This window comes from Lytechinus pictus, chromosome 10 (assembly GCF_037042905.1).
Source record: "Lytechinus pictus isolate F3 Inbred chromosome 10, Lp3.0, whole genome shotgun sequence".
Classification (NCBI taxonomy): Eukaryota; Metazoa; Echinodermata; class Echinoidea; order Temnopleuroida; family Toxopneustidae; genus Lytechinus; species Lytechinus pictus.
The window spans coordinates 35,573,750-35,588,259 of NC_087254.1; the positions used below are offsets into that span (position 1 = coordinate 35,573,750).

The 14,510-nt window shown below is 36.0% G+C and overlaps 1 protein-coding gene across 1 annotated transcript in view; it reads right to left on the reverse strand.

The window, feature by feature from the left end:
- Window positions 1-106: 106 nt before the first annotated feature.
- LOC129270552 (regulator of G-protein signaling 11-like) overlaps window positions 107-14,510 on the reverse strand; it is a 40,094-nt gene continuing 25,690 nt past the window's right edge. Inside the window, exons 8-13 of the mRNA XM_054907915.2 lie at window positions 9,503-9,616; window positions 7,453-7,656; window positions 6,535-6,753; window positions 5,624-5,800; window positions 3,626-3,691; window positions 107-2,869 (exon numbers count right to left, since the gene is read on the reverse strand). Coding sequence (XP_054763890.2) covers window positions 2,665-2,869; window positions 3,626-3,691; window positions 5,624-5,800; window positions 6,535-6,753; window positions 7,453-7,656; window positions 9,503-9,616 — 985 coding nt within the window. The 3' untranslated portion in view covers window positions 107-2,664. The remainder of the gene's footprint in view (window positions 2,870-3,625; window positions 3,692-5,623; window positions 5,801-6,534; window positions 6,754-7,452; window positions 7,657-9,502; window positions 9,617-14,510) is intronic.

Below are 14,510 nucleotides of genomic sequence, written 5' to 3' on the forward strand. Positions count from 1 at the left end.
TCTGCAATATGCCCAAAAGGACTTGTTTAGGAATGCTACTTAGAAAATGAAGCACATATCCCCAAAATGCCCTTCTGATCGGTTGAAAGTCAAGTTGTGTTTGATCTTTTTGAGTTTGTGCTATTGCAACTCTTTATTCATAACCCTTCTACTCATTCCCCAATTCTATTCATGATGTATGCAGAAAACTGATACAATACATACAGTATATCTGACTTTGCACTCGCGATCAGTTAACCAGTCGGGCTTAACATAGGCACCTTGTCGAAAGTTGGAGCTGCAAGAATTCCGCAAGTGCCTTTTTCATTACGAATCCTTACATTTCATCAAAGAGAAAGTAATGGGGAACATGGAAAGGCTGCTGTGAAAGATGCATAGTGCTGTATAGCTGGATTTCCTATATTGTAAGACTAGTCACAGGATTTTAACCATTTGCCTTATGGACAGCTCTACAAAACACTGCCCATGCAGGTTTTACTCCATGATTTACAAGAACAGAGATATGACTCGGTGGTATAGTTGAAAACAAGGAGGGAGTAAACACTAACAGATTCCCTACAACAGGAAATTCCCATACAGATAAGAACATTGAAAGACCTGAGATATTCTGGACAAGAAAAATGAAGAAATTCTAATGGTCTATTCTTATTACATTTCCCTGTTCTATCCATCAAGCAATGATAATAATAACAAAATTTATATTCATCAGGTGCTGAAGACATAGGCAACTTGTCAAAAGTTTGGGTCACGTCTTTCACCAGGAATTCCACCTTTAGGATGCTAGGTATCTATGGTGGCTGTGACAATTTGTAATAAAAGCTGCCTTCAGGATTCCTGCGGGAAATACGGTGCTCTTACTTCTCACAAGGTGCCTTACTTTCTAAGCGCTTACAGATCATTTCTCTTGTCTTAAAGGTATAACTGATATAGAAAACCCTTTGGCCCGAATGACAGGTGGTTTTCAAAACCATCGGTTGAACCCATGCTTTATGCAAATTTTCTGTATAAATTACGCTTATTTACGGCTTATATTAAAAGATGTCCAATGCTGATGCTCGCTTTTGTCAGTGCACCAAATTGATGCCTGTTGCCGTGGTTATCCACCTTATTTCATTCATGAGTCCACTGTTTTGAATTAATGAGACTATTCAAACAGTGGACTCATGAATCAAATAGCATAATTATTCAACCATGGCAACATGCATAAATTTGGCACACTGGAAAAAGCGCGCATCAGCACTGGACATTGTTTTAACATACAAGGTAAATATGCGTCATTTATACAGAAAATCTGCATAAACCATGGGTTCAACTGATGGTTTTTAAAAACACCTTTGTGAATTCGGGCCTTTGAAATTACCAGGAAGCGATGAGAGATCACTTATCTTTAGCACTGAGCTGTTACTAATCAAAGAATTTGCATGCACGGTGTATGGAACATGTAAAGAACAATTTTTTGAAATAGACATCTTTCTAATTGATTCTTTGTCTACATTTTAAACATCACCCACAATCATTACTGGTAAATTAGTCATACCAGTATTCCTTTATCTAATTAAACAGTTCAGTTATAGAAGTGACTGGCCTGAAAAGGGAATACACCATAAAACTCTGAATTCATTGTTGTTTGAAAAACAAAAAGTGTTTTTCCCGATATTAGAATAATAGTTATCCATGAGGAATACAAGAAAATGTAAACAATTTGATTACCTTAACCAGGTTCTTTTTAAAAGAGTAGATTTACGGCGAATCCAACTTATATTAAAACTTATTTCAAGATAAATCAGAGAAACAGATACATGTACATGGAGGTGAAAGATTAAAGAATTCCAGGCCAAAAATAAATTGTTTTTTTTTTTATTGCACAAATGTTATCACAATGGTGTTTTCAAATTGGCAACAAAGGGGATTTCATTGGGGGTAGGTACAATTCCGTTATTTGCTCCAATGCACAAACTAGCTAAAATGTCACCTCTAAAAAGGAGAATTAAAGAATCTCAAAACAACTTCTTTTTTTGGCTTTTACGAAGGCATAAAAATATGCTCTCAATTTTATACTGATCTTTCTGTCCTGATGGAAAGGTACATAAAAGTCCCACAAATGCCTGATATTCAAAACATATATGTTTCGGAGAGCTGTCCTCTATAAGTTGCCAATTTGAGCTTTACATAGTGTCAGTGATCTCATTTTTGAAACAGCCATTACTTACTTCATCCTAGACCCATTTCTTCCAAACTTTCACCATTCTGAATTTTCTTATTTTTTCCTTTCAGCCAAATCACCAAGAATGGATCCCCTTTAAGCAAAAAAAAAAAATACGAGTACATGTCTCCAAATCCATGGTTCTGATTGCTTTTAAATCAAGTTGCATTTAATTCTTTTAGTTATGTTTGATTAAATACATTTAATATTTCGCAGCAGCTCCTGGAACTCTTGTAATAAATAAAAAACTCCTATAAACAGCTAAAGTCCAATTAACAGCATTCCACGTCACGATGCTTTCTTATGTTGCGGTGGTAAAAATGAAAGTTGCTGCACTCCATAACATCTATAAGTCTGCAATCTACTAGACAATGAATGTTGTATCCTTGTTTCCATGGTAACAACAATAGTAACAGTATAACACACACTGTTTGATTGAAGGTCAAAGTTTATAGTTCAGGTCAGCTTGTGTCTTCCTCCCATGGGGTAATGAGATTCTTTTTGGTCGTCGTTTTCGCCCCATAGCTGAGGAACGTCAGGTCGAGTTGCGTTTCGGACATCCTCTTGGTCTTATTACCATTGAGAACCTTCCCAGCATGCTCTACCCCGCCCAGTGATCCGTGCCGCTTTAACTTGGTCGAGTTCATTGGTTGAAGTGACGCAAACCTACAATGAAGAAGATATGGCATGTTAACTCACCAACTGAAGTACTTTTTGTCAGAATACTCAATTGTGGAATGACTTTGTGAGAATCAAGTCTTAAAATGGCTTTCAAGTCCACATTCCAAATTCTTTAAAGAGATTCTACCTTACAACTAAAAAAGAAACAAATATGCCTCAAACTCAAACCATTTGTTTTTTTAGGTTACTCATATCCAATATTCTAAAGTAACAACTAAAACCAGTATAAAACAACATGGAAAAAAAATGTTGTACATGTAGCTCCTCATGAGATGCATAGTCATTTGTAGTCACTTGGTCTACTAGCAGATGGTCTAATTCTCAGATGGTCTAACACCATCATGACTAAACCAACTTGGTCTTGCTGTCAATGTGGTCTAACTATCAATTTGGACTAATTACCTCTTGGTCCGACCCTCAGCTGGTCTAACTGTCATTAATGCCAAGATAGCAATTTATACTTGGTCCATTACATTAAACTTTAAAAACAGAAAATGGTTGATAAACAGTTCATTCATCTCATTATGCTGACTAGTTGCTGTTAGGCAAATTGGCTATTAGATAAAATGCGTAGGCCTATATAGCCTTACTGGAAATGCGACAAAATGTTTCATGGGCTAAATGGAAATTTGACCGAATTGTTAGCAGACAAACTGGTTTTAGATGAACTAGGATTAGACCAAATGGAAAGTAGATAAAGCAGGTGTAGGCCAAGAGTCAATTTACAGAGTCATACTGTACCTTGATGATTTGATGTTTGTTGTGTAAACCCCTTCTGTTTTGTGCCCATTTTCTGTTCCATTGAACCTGATAAAGTAATCAAAATTAAGTGAAACAAGGATATGTTAAATGAAAACATTTAGACATTGGTTTGTACAGCTGGCATTAAATGATATTTATTTTTTATAGTTGACTAAACAACTAACCATGGATGTACAATATGTAAGAGATGGATATTCATCAGTTAATTAATGAATTTATTAACATGTGACTGCCTCTGTCATCTGAATAACATTCTCTACATATTCACATTCAATTCAATTTTTATTTTCTTATGATGGTTAACAACAGTTAGGCCAAGAATGGAAGGAAGCAGTCTGTGATTGCACAAACTGTATGCGCGGAAGATGATAAATCACATAAATTCTGGAAAATCAATGTGCAGTTTTGGTTTACGAGTAATAATCCTATTTCCATGAGTTTTATTAGGGAAAATGTGTGCATATTTCGAGATAGAGGCTGTATTTTGCTTAATTGTTTATCATTTATATCCCCCCTTTCCCTCCGAATATTCTAGATACTTAAAAGAACATACAGTAGCTTGTACTCTACATAGCGTGTCGTTCTCATTGTTAGTGAGGTCATTATGTGTGTGTGGAAGTTTGGGAAACGATAACAATTTTTATATGACATATTTGTCTGGTTCTGAATTTTGCTGCTTCAAATCTGAAGCATATTGATTGAAAGGAATATTCTGATACATATGCTACCAGCCAACATGCCAGAAACTAGGAAAACTGTTCCTTTATACATGATCAGATATGCCTAGGTAGATGCTCTTGTCAAAACACTGTTATATTCATATTATTAAAGATGCCCATTATCAGAAGGTGGTGACAGCTCATAGTACAGTTTAGTTTAAAGTGCTGTATGTAATCAATGTTGCTTTATGTACTGAATTGCAACATTTATTTTTATTATATTTCATGCATAGAATTTCCTATGCAGTTTCTGTTGAAGCCCTAATCATTTTTTCTTCAATGGTTTTATTAGGCAAGTGATGGCTTAGATTACTCTACAGTGTTCATGTAGATTTATCATTAGCATAGTTCTTTCCAGTTTTAAACCATCATCCTGTATAATGCGCTCTTCCCCTACATATATTATCCCATACAGAGGACAATAGAGGCTCTAAGAATAACAATTGAAGTCCTAATCAGGCCCTCTTTTACAGTTTTATTTATAGACAATTTCTTCAGTCTTCATGTAGCTACACCATTAGCGTAGTTCTTTCCAATTTTAAACCATCATCCTTTATAATGCGCTCTTCCCCTACATATATTATCCCATACAGAGGACAATAGAGGCTCTCAGAATAATAATTGAAGTCCTAATCAGGCTCTCTTAATTACAGTTTTATAAATTATAGACAATTTTTCTTCAGTCATGTACATAAGCTTCACCATTAGCCTATTTCTCTCCAGTTTTAAACAATAATCCTTTATGATATGCTCTTTCCCTACATATGTTATCCCATACAGAGCTCAATATATAAGAATACCAATGGAACAAAAAAAAAATAATGAGGTTTTATGTAAATTTTCACTGGAGCTTAAATTGAAATTTAGAAAAAATACACCGCGGCTTCTAGTGGTCAACAATTTTTTGCCTAGTATATATGCAAAGAGTTACAATTGATACGATCAACCACAACTATGGAAAGCCAGCAACGTCAACATCTAAAATGTTTGTTCAAAATATTTTCTAGATGTGATGTATAATCATACATTCATAATTCTCTTGAAGATTCAGTGTGATTCTCTTTGTTTACTGAGGAGATTGTGCAAATTTCCAGTGGAAAAAATCATGACATTGATGGATTTCCATTCAGTTGAGGTTGATCAGATCAATTATAACTCTTTGTAAGATGGGGCCCAGATGTTCTGTGTTTTAGATCACACAAATACCACAGCAATAGCTTTGATTTTAACACCGACTTTATTGTATACTGCTACTCACATGTTGGCGAGTTCAAAGTCTTGCAGATTACTTGCACTGAGTGAATGTGTCATGGGTCTATCACTCAGCGTGTCAGAGTTCTCTGTACCAAGACTCCCTCTTCGTTGATAACCCAACGGACTAACATCCGGCGTGACCTTTGCTGATCTTAAGAAGCGTCCTCCGAAGGTGAAGAATCTGTACGAAATCATAGGATGCAGGATTTTTCATGCTAGCTTTGAGGGTAATTTGTGGTTTGGGATGTTTCAAGAGGGAGTATTAGATTCTTACTCATCAGTGGAATCTGCTGAATTGAGGAAAGCAACCTTACTGCCAATGAAATGAGGGCAAGAGCACAGCATGGTGGGAGCTAAGATTCTTTGGGCTTGGTTGTGAAATTTTGAGCTTAGGGAGCTTTAGATTTCACAGCCAAATCCATGGAGAAAGGGAACCAAAATTTCATGACTGCTTGTAAGAAAAATAATTTATTAAAACTGATAATCATGAAACTTATGTCACCTATTCATGTATGTGTGACTTATCAGCATTCAAAAGATACCTATATAGGTTTCGAGGACTATGCACAAAAAGTAGTGCACTATAGCAGGTCTAATACCCTGTCTAGTTGTCCTTTGATCTTGTCTTGAGTTGTACCACCACTTTCTCCCTCTCTACTTTTTCTTCCTTCTTAATTCTTAGGCAGACTGACTAGTTAATATCTTATTCTTTTGTTTTTATTTCACCATACATTGTTGTACATGTATTGCTCAATTTTGTATAGCTCCATAAACCTTGGGCCTCTGACTTAAGGGATCTCTGGTAGGAATCTTTCTTCATCAGGAAGAGGATGTGCCCCTTCCCATTTAGTCCATCTGTATTCCTCCCCTGGCCCATGATTTTGCGTTTTAATTGTGCTTTGCTGTATTACTCACTTTCGTTTTGTTCCGTTCTGCATAGCTCTTGCCAGTAGACCCTTGTAGGTATCTGACTTGAGGAATCTCTGGTAGGAATCTTTCTTCATCAGGAGGAATATGTGCTGCTGGGCTGCTTCAAATGCAAACCTGTTTGGTTTCCGTAGTGACTGCTGAGTCAGTTCCATGGTCCTTCCATCAACATTGATTTCACAAGGTGCTCCTGGTGCTAGGAAAGTTCTGTCACAAATGTATCATCGACAAAAATTGAACTTGCTTTACCGACCCAGTCCATTTTGGGGACGGAAAAATGGGAAACACTGAAAAACCCATGCCAGGGTATTTGAAACATTACTAGACCTTATTAGAACATACATTTATCATCAACTTGATATTTAATAAGACAAGACTTCTGGGGGCTTCCTGATATAGCAATACTCAATTTAGGATTATTGGATCATAAAATGCACAGGAATAGCATAGCTTGTGTCCAGCTGCTTTCATAATAAAAATGTGCATACTTAAATGGAATGCCATATGAAAGCAGTCAATCGTCACTTATGGTGCATTCAATAATGACATGTTGGAGTTATTCACTTTTCAAAAAGGGATTACAAGCTATTTTTAGGCACCTCTGTTACGTTGTGTGTGCCTAACCTTGGGTACCTTGTCTAAAGTCTGTGCCATGTCTATTAAGGCACTTTGCCTCTTTTCCTAGCAGCTATCCTGCATTCCTCATTTTTTTCTCTGATGAAGTATGAGAACTGGTAATGAAAGGCTGCTTGTGGGATTCCAGCACGAAAGACTTAGCTCTGAGTTTTGATGAGGTACCTTAGTGCACTAAGAGAGTAGATTTTTTCAAGTTAAGAAATGTCTAAGGATATGGTTCATTTGTGACGTGGGCCAACCACAAACTGGTCTATTCATTATCTTCCTCACCTGTATATCTCGTGGACCATCTCAGGAACCATCGATTGCGGGGCATACTTGAGGGTCTCACATGCCGACCAGAAGCGGATGTTCTCCTGGCTGTATTCCTTCTGTAGGAACTTCTCAAACTCGTGCTTGCCCGTTGCATCTGATACCAGCTCCCTGAAGCTGATGGCCCATCTTCTAACTCTTCTCTCTGTTGGTGTGTCCACCCTAGATAAAGATTGATCAAGAATAGTGAAAACAAATGTAGAGGATTTGTTGTATTTACAATGCCCAAATTGGGTTGTTTCTTGAATCCTAGCTGTTTTGTTGCATTACATAGTAGTTTAAGGCCCTGTCATAGCCTTCCATGCAAGCCTTGCGAGTGATTGCCCGCAACAAAGTTTTGAGCATGTTCAAAACTCACGGGTAAAAACTGCTTGCGGGTAGCAAAAAATAGTTACCTGTAAGTCACATACAAGGCTTGCAAGGAACAATGTGACAAAGCCTTCATAATCACACTGTACCAGACAAGCATTTCATATAAACATATTTCATCTAACATCATTTCAAATAACGAATAGGCCTACATGTATAGCTGCTGGATTAAACATCTTTTTAGGAAATGCTGTCCAAGAATGACTTGAATTTGAGTCACTTATAGAGCTTTCATAGAGGCATACATGTTGGAACGCAAACAATGAATATTCGTGCATCGAACCATGATTAAATCATTGTTTTAATGGTCTGAGGCACAGGATTAACATTGTTATGCCCTCCATTGTGACATCATATGAGAACACTCTGTAGGTTGTAATAAAGTGTAGCTGGATTTCAAAGTCATCTAAAATTTGGGCAAAATTAGAATTTTCCCTTAAAGATTGATAAGAATACACATCATTATGCATATCATTACCAGATTATAAATTCAATAATTAACAAGAAGAATTTTGTATCTGCACACTTTACGGCTGATTTGATAACAGTAAGCATGTGCGTGAATAATGTATGACATATACTGTTCCAAATGGCACTATACAAATGTACAAGATGGGGAAACTGCTTGTTGGAGCATAACCTGTCAGTCATAATGTGCGAATCTTGATTAAGTCAGAAAGACAGTCCAAAATGATAATGCATTCAAGATGGTGCATTGATGCACACTGATGTAATTAACTTCTTGCTCACCTTGGCCTTGCAATGGTTACACAATGGTTGTTACCATATAAGGAATTACATGTATCCAATGTCACATAAAGCGAATCTGACCAAGCAGAAAGCTTTATAGTAAACCAATCTATATTCATATGATATTGACAGGCCTTGAGGGGAACATCAAATATATTGCCTGCAACGGAATCGTACATGTTTTGTCCCAAATCTTTTTCACAAAGGCAATACGGTCTTTTTTATATATTTTATGTAACCCGAAACGTGGAGCCAGTCTATTTATTCATTAAAATACAAATCAAGCATCTAGAGTTGAATCATGATAGCGATATTTTACCCTTTTCAAATATGATTTTTTTTTTTCATATGGTTCTTCTCTAGCAGTATGAATAAAACTCAAGGGAGTATCATTGCACAATAGGTTGTCTATAAGCTGATTTAAGCCAGGAGCTGTGAGTTCAGGGCCTTGGGTTGCATGTCTACATAAAGTATTTTTATTGCTATATGGAAACTTTACAATTCAACTTGATGCATTTCTCAGTTGCCCAGATGCAAGATTGTGGAAAATATGAAGTTATATCGGGTATCATTTGTGCAGAGAGACTCTAGAGGCAAAATTCAAATGATGTAGCCCATTCATTCTCCAACTTTACAGTTTTGTGAGTGGCCAGCTCATTTGTCTGACTTGGTTGGTGTTTCATAGAGCTGTTTGTAAGTTGTGAGCGACTTTACCAACAACTGGTGACCCTTTCTAGGAACCAAGTCAACACCAATTTAAAAGCTGGTTGATATCATTTACCACAAGAAAGGGTTGCCAGTCGTTTGTAAAGTCGCTAGAAACTGATAAATAGCTTTATGAAACACCCACCTGGTAATGATAATAGTAACTATTTTTAATGTTACTTACAGCATGGTGTTAAGTGTCCACATGGTTGTGTCATCACTGATCCATGGGTTGCTTGGCTGGGCACCTGAGATGAACGGATCATGCTCTGCAAACCTCTCACAATGTCGTATTAAACTGTCAAATAGAACAAGTTTATAGAGTTAAATGGTTGTCCATTGGGACCGGGTAGTCCCTGCACAAATCCTATGTAGTTATGGGATTCAGAAAGCAGTCATGGGCCACTTTTCATCATTTTATGATGGCAACATCAGGCCCAAAGAACAATCTATAAAAAAAAAAGTGGCTAAGCATTGCTGCACTATTGCTGCTCGGCCATGCACAGCCGACGGCCCGCTGGCCTGTGTCTTGGTGGATCAATTGTCCAGCAAGCAGCAGCAGAGCTAGCATCTCATTTGAATTACAAAGTGATTTAGCAAATCAAATTAGATTAGGGTTATGCTAGTGGTCCTAAAGTTGAAACCTTTGGGTCTCAAGATATGTGATTAACGATGAGGTATATAAAACAAATATGGACTGCTCCGTATTCGGATGACAGTGGAAATCATCACCCCCTCTGTGCTTTTCATAACTGCCCATCTATCAACCCTCGGCCAAGGCCTCGGGATGATAGAAGGGCCAGGATGAAAGCGCCTCGGGAATTATAATTTACAAAGTCATCCTCGTGAGGAATCAATATCTGTATACTGGAACTGACTGCTCCCTGAACATAGCGTATTAGAATGACAGAATTCAGTAGTCATTAGGTAAATGTAAAACAGGAAATTTTGGAAAGTGTTTTATGCTGTAAAATATTGTATCAGCATTGTGGAATCTTCATGGTCAAGTAGTTTTAACATGCCTCCAAAATAGAGTGTCTTGATCGAGTTCAAATCCCAAGCCATGGTGTGGAAGTTCTCCCACAAGAAATTGTGTTGCTCTTAACCCAGGTGAACGGATAATTGACAAGTTCATTAGTCAAGTTGATTTGAAAGAGGATTTTAATGTAGAAATTGATTAATGTACAGACCCAGTCAGCAATCTTTGAGCATAGATTACAGTTGATTCTTCACTCGAGTTAGAACAAAGGAAATGGTCCATGCAGTGAATCCATTGTTTTGCTATTGTTCTGGACCTGAGTGTACATGTAGCTTGCTGACTGCCACTCTACCATATACATAGACATATCAGTGTTTTACTATCTACTTCAGATCGTTGGGGCAGGGGATGGTTATTTTCCGTACAAGGCCAAATGCCAAATGAATGTAAATGCATGAATGCAGCAGATTTGTAATATTAGTGTTCAGAATGCATAATTTTTACCCATTTTCCACATCATTGCATATATTTTCATACAGAAAAGCCTTAAAATACATATTGGTTGGCGTATCCTGCTGCTACATAGCATGGGGAAGCATCCTTGAAATTAAGTGGTATCACATTCAGGATAATAATGTAAAGCAGTGAAAAACAGTACACTTACGGTAAGCCCAATTAATGATTATATTGCCCCCCCCCCCCTCGCCTCATTCTAAGTGTAACCAGTCACAAAGGCATGGCCAAGAATAAAAGAAAAATTAATTTGTGAATGTCATGCCTAGACAGCCTAATTGCGTGACGAGCAAAGCCATTTTATCTTTTAGCGGCAAGACAATCATTAATTGACTTCATGTGTATAACTCGCCTATATACAAGACTGGCTTTTGCCATAGGCTTTTTCGTTGATAATTACGTGCATGAAGCGTTGTACAATGCTATGTAATGAATTAAGTCTAGTAGCTTAGTTTAATTGTTAGGCATGAAGGGAGTTATCCTGAGAGGCAACTTGTTAAAGATTTGCTGTTAAATGTATGCCATATAGCAATCAAAATGGCATATCACACCTCAAAAACCAACACTACAGCAAAAGAAACATACCTTGCAATTTCTGACTGCAACTTTATTTTCATTTCCTGACATACACGTATTTTGCACGAGAGTAATTTTACATATTCTGTTAAAGATGGAACCTTCAAATATTTTTTCTCATTTGTTTATTAAGTTGCTCATTTTTTTCCTTATTAATTTATTTCATATATGGGTGAGGTGATTTTTAAGGTGATACCAGACCAGATAACTCCACCCATGTCCATGTACTATATCCCAATCCTCTCCAAGATTTAATGAAAACTATACACTGTACATCAGTAAAAAGGGCTCCTGTATACATGAACATGTATCTTGCATTTCATTTTATGGCAATTGCACCATTGGAAAAACTAAATTATCAAAGCAAACCGTACTATATTCTTATTTCACTGCGAAAACTCGTGTTGAAAGGTGTCATAAAAAACAATTAAACAAAAACTTTTCTTTTAGTCCTAGAATTTTTCATTGTTCTGACCTTTAAAGCACAATACAATGTAAATGGATAAACCCTTTATCGCCATCATCATCAAATTAGAAAGATAACATCAGAGTTAGCTGCAAAATAAAAGGTAATAGAATTTACTAGAGATCTCATCTTGGGGTGCAGATAGTAAGTGCTATACAGTGCGTATAAAAAAAAACGGGACAGATTTGAAAGTCTATAAAATTTTTGTTTCAAATTATGATGTCTATATTTTGGTGTTAGTGGGTGCTCTGAAGTCTTATCTTTCAAATACCATTAAAATTTTTTATTTTTGTTCATGCTTGAGCGGAGACGGAATGTTTTTGTCTGGGGTTAAAAAGGAGGCTTGCGCCAAAATGGCATAAAATGATAAATATGATGATCGGACTTCTTGCTAACCAGCAGACTTCCTCTTAACCTCATTATTTTTGCCATTATTTTCAAATTATGCGGTCAAAATTCATTTTCAAATCTATTTATTTGCTTGAATTGTTCTGTTTTAATACTTTTAATATGTTCCCTTTTAGCTTTGAATATTCCTTCTTTAGGCAAAAACAATTTTTCAACCGAAGTATGGGAGAGTGTGTATTTTTTAAAATCCTTTTATTGTGTGCTACAAAGGTTATGGTGCCTTTGAACAGTGCCATACAGATGGGCAGGGGCTCGGGGATGCTCCCAAAAAAAAATAATTTAAAAAATCATGACCGTCAAGAAAAAAGTGGAAAGGAAATGAAAGGAAAGATAGAAAGTGAAATATGATATCATTTTTTAATATTATGTCAAAATCTATCACAAAATTGGATATTGTAATAAAAAAGTGAAAATTTTTGCTTGCTAGCTTCGCTCGCTCACAACTTTTCAATACATTTTACCCGAGCTGCCATATCTAGCTCCTTCAAAATTGACTCAATACACCATTGCCATTGAAAGACATGAATCCTTTCCTGTTTGTCCTGTCAACTAGCACATAATCAAACTTGGTCAAGGAATCAATAACCCCTTCAAAAATGGATTAATGTCTTTTAAAGGTACCATATCTTCATTTGTTTCACATAATATAAAAGGATTTGAATAATTACAAGTTCTCCCAATTAATACCGGTAATGCAAATCTTCTTGCTTGGGTTGACAAAAAGTCTTCTTTTCTTACTTATAAATGAACATTCAAAGGTAAAAGGAGTTTAAATGAAAAAAAAACAAAATAATTCAAGTAAATAAATAAATTTGTAATGAAATTTGACAGCATAATTCGAAAATTATGGCAAAGATCATGAAAAGGTGAAGAGGAAGTCTGCTGATTAACAATAAGTCTGATCATCATATTACTCATATTCTGCCATTTTGGCGCATGCCTCTTTTTGAACCCCCAACAAAAACATCCCATGTTCGCTCAAGCATGAACAATTTTTTTTTTTTAATGGCAATTAAAAGATAAGATTTCCGAGCATCTATTAACATCAGAATATAGATATCATAATTTTAAACAAATTTTTTATATACTTTTCAAAACTGTCCCGTTTTTTTTTATACGCACTGTATAATGGGCTAGAGGCCACCATCCCTATCCTTTTGCACATGTAGTCAGAGAAGAAGAAAAAAGTATGATAAAACAGGAAGGAAGGTGGGGATGATTGAAAATGGCTACTGCCAATTTCCATTATTCTAAAATTTGCAATCTGGCTGTTGAATCTAGACTTGAACATGCTGAAAAGATATTGCTTCCGATGTCGATGGGGTTGAAATTAGTATTAGAAGTATAATGTCTTTGAATGAATGGGCCCATACCGATGTCGATGGGGTTGAAATTAGTATTAGAAGTATCATGTCTTTGAATGAATGGGCCCAATGAAGGATAAACAATCATTAATTGGTGCAAGTTTCCTACACTATTCTTTCAATCTATGTTACTTCATATATTTGACACTATCTTATCATATCTTTGTTATCTTTCTGTTATTATTATTACTATTACTATTTCCATGATCGCTATCATCATTATTATCATTGCTGTCTTCTTCTTCTTCTTCTTCTTCTTTGATGTTGTTGTTACTACTATCATGATTATCAGCAGCATCATCATCATCTTTATCATCATTAACCTTATATAAAATAATGGGGGAAATATCCACCTTTTCTTTCATCGTCACAAGCTTTTGTGAATTTAAGGTATGTTTTTTTATTTAAGAAGAAGTCAAATTCGTATTTTGATGAGCCTGATTAGTACAATAGATATTCTATTCCTAATATGAATTGTAACAAATTAATGATCAATATCTCTGTAGCTTCTTTACTGATTGCACCCATTGTCCACATCTTTGAGAAATCAAATTATCCTCAGGGCACCATCTTACACCGAGTAACGAGTGATCTGATCAACCTCAAGTATATGGAAATCCATCAACGTCATAATTTTTTATTCAGGAAATTTGTACAATATCCTTTGTAAACAAAAAGAAGCACACTAAATTTTAAAGAAAATTATGATGTATGAATATACATCATATCTAGAAAATATTTTGAACAAATGTGTTTTAGATGTTGCTGTTGCTGGCTTTCCATTGTTGTGGTCGATTGACCAATCATAACTCTTTGTAAGACAGAGCTCTGATGGGTATTCTACCTCTGTAGTATTTAGATTTATCATCAAATGCCAATCAAATAT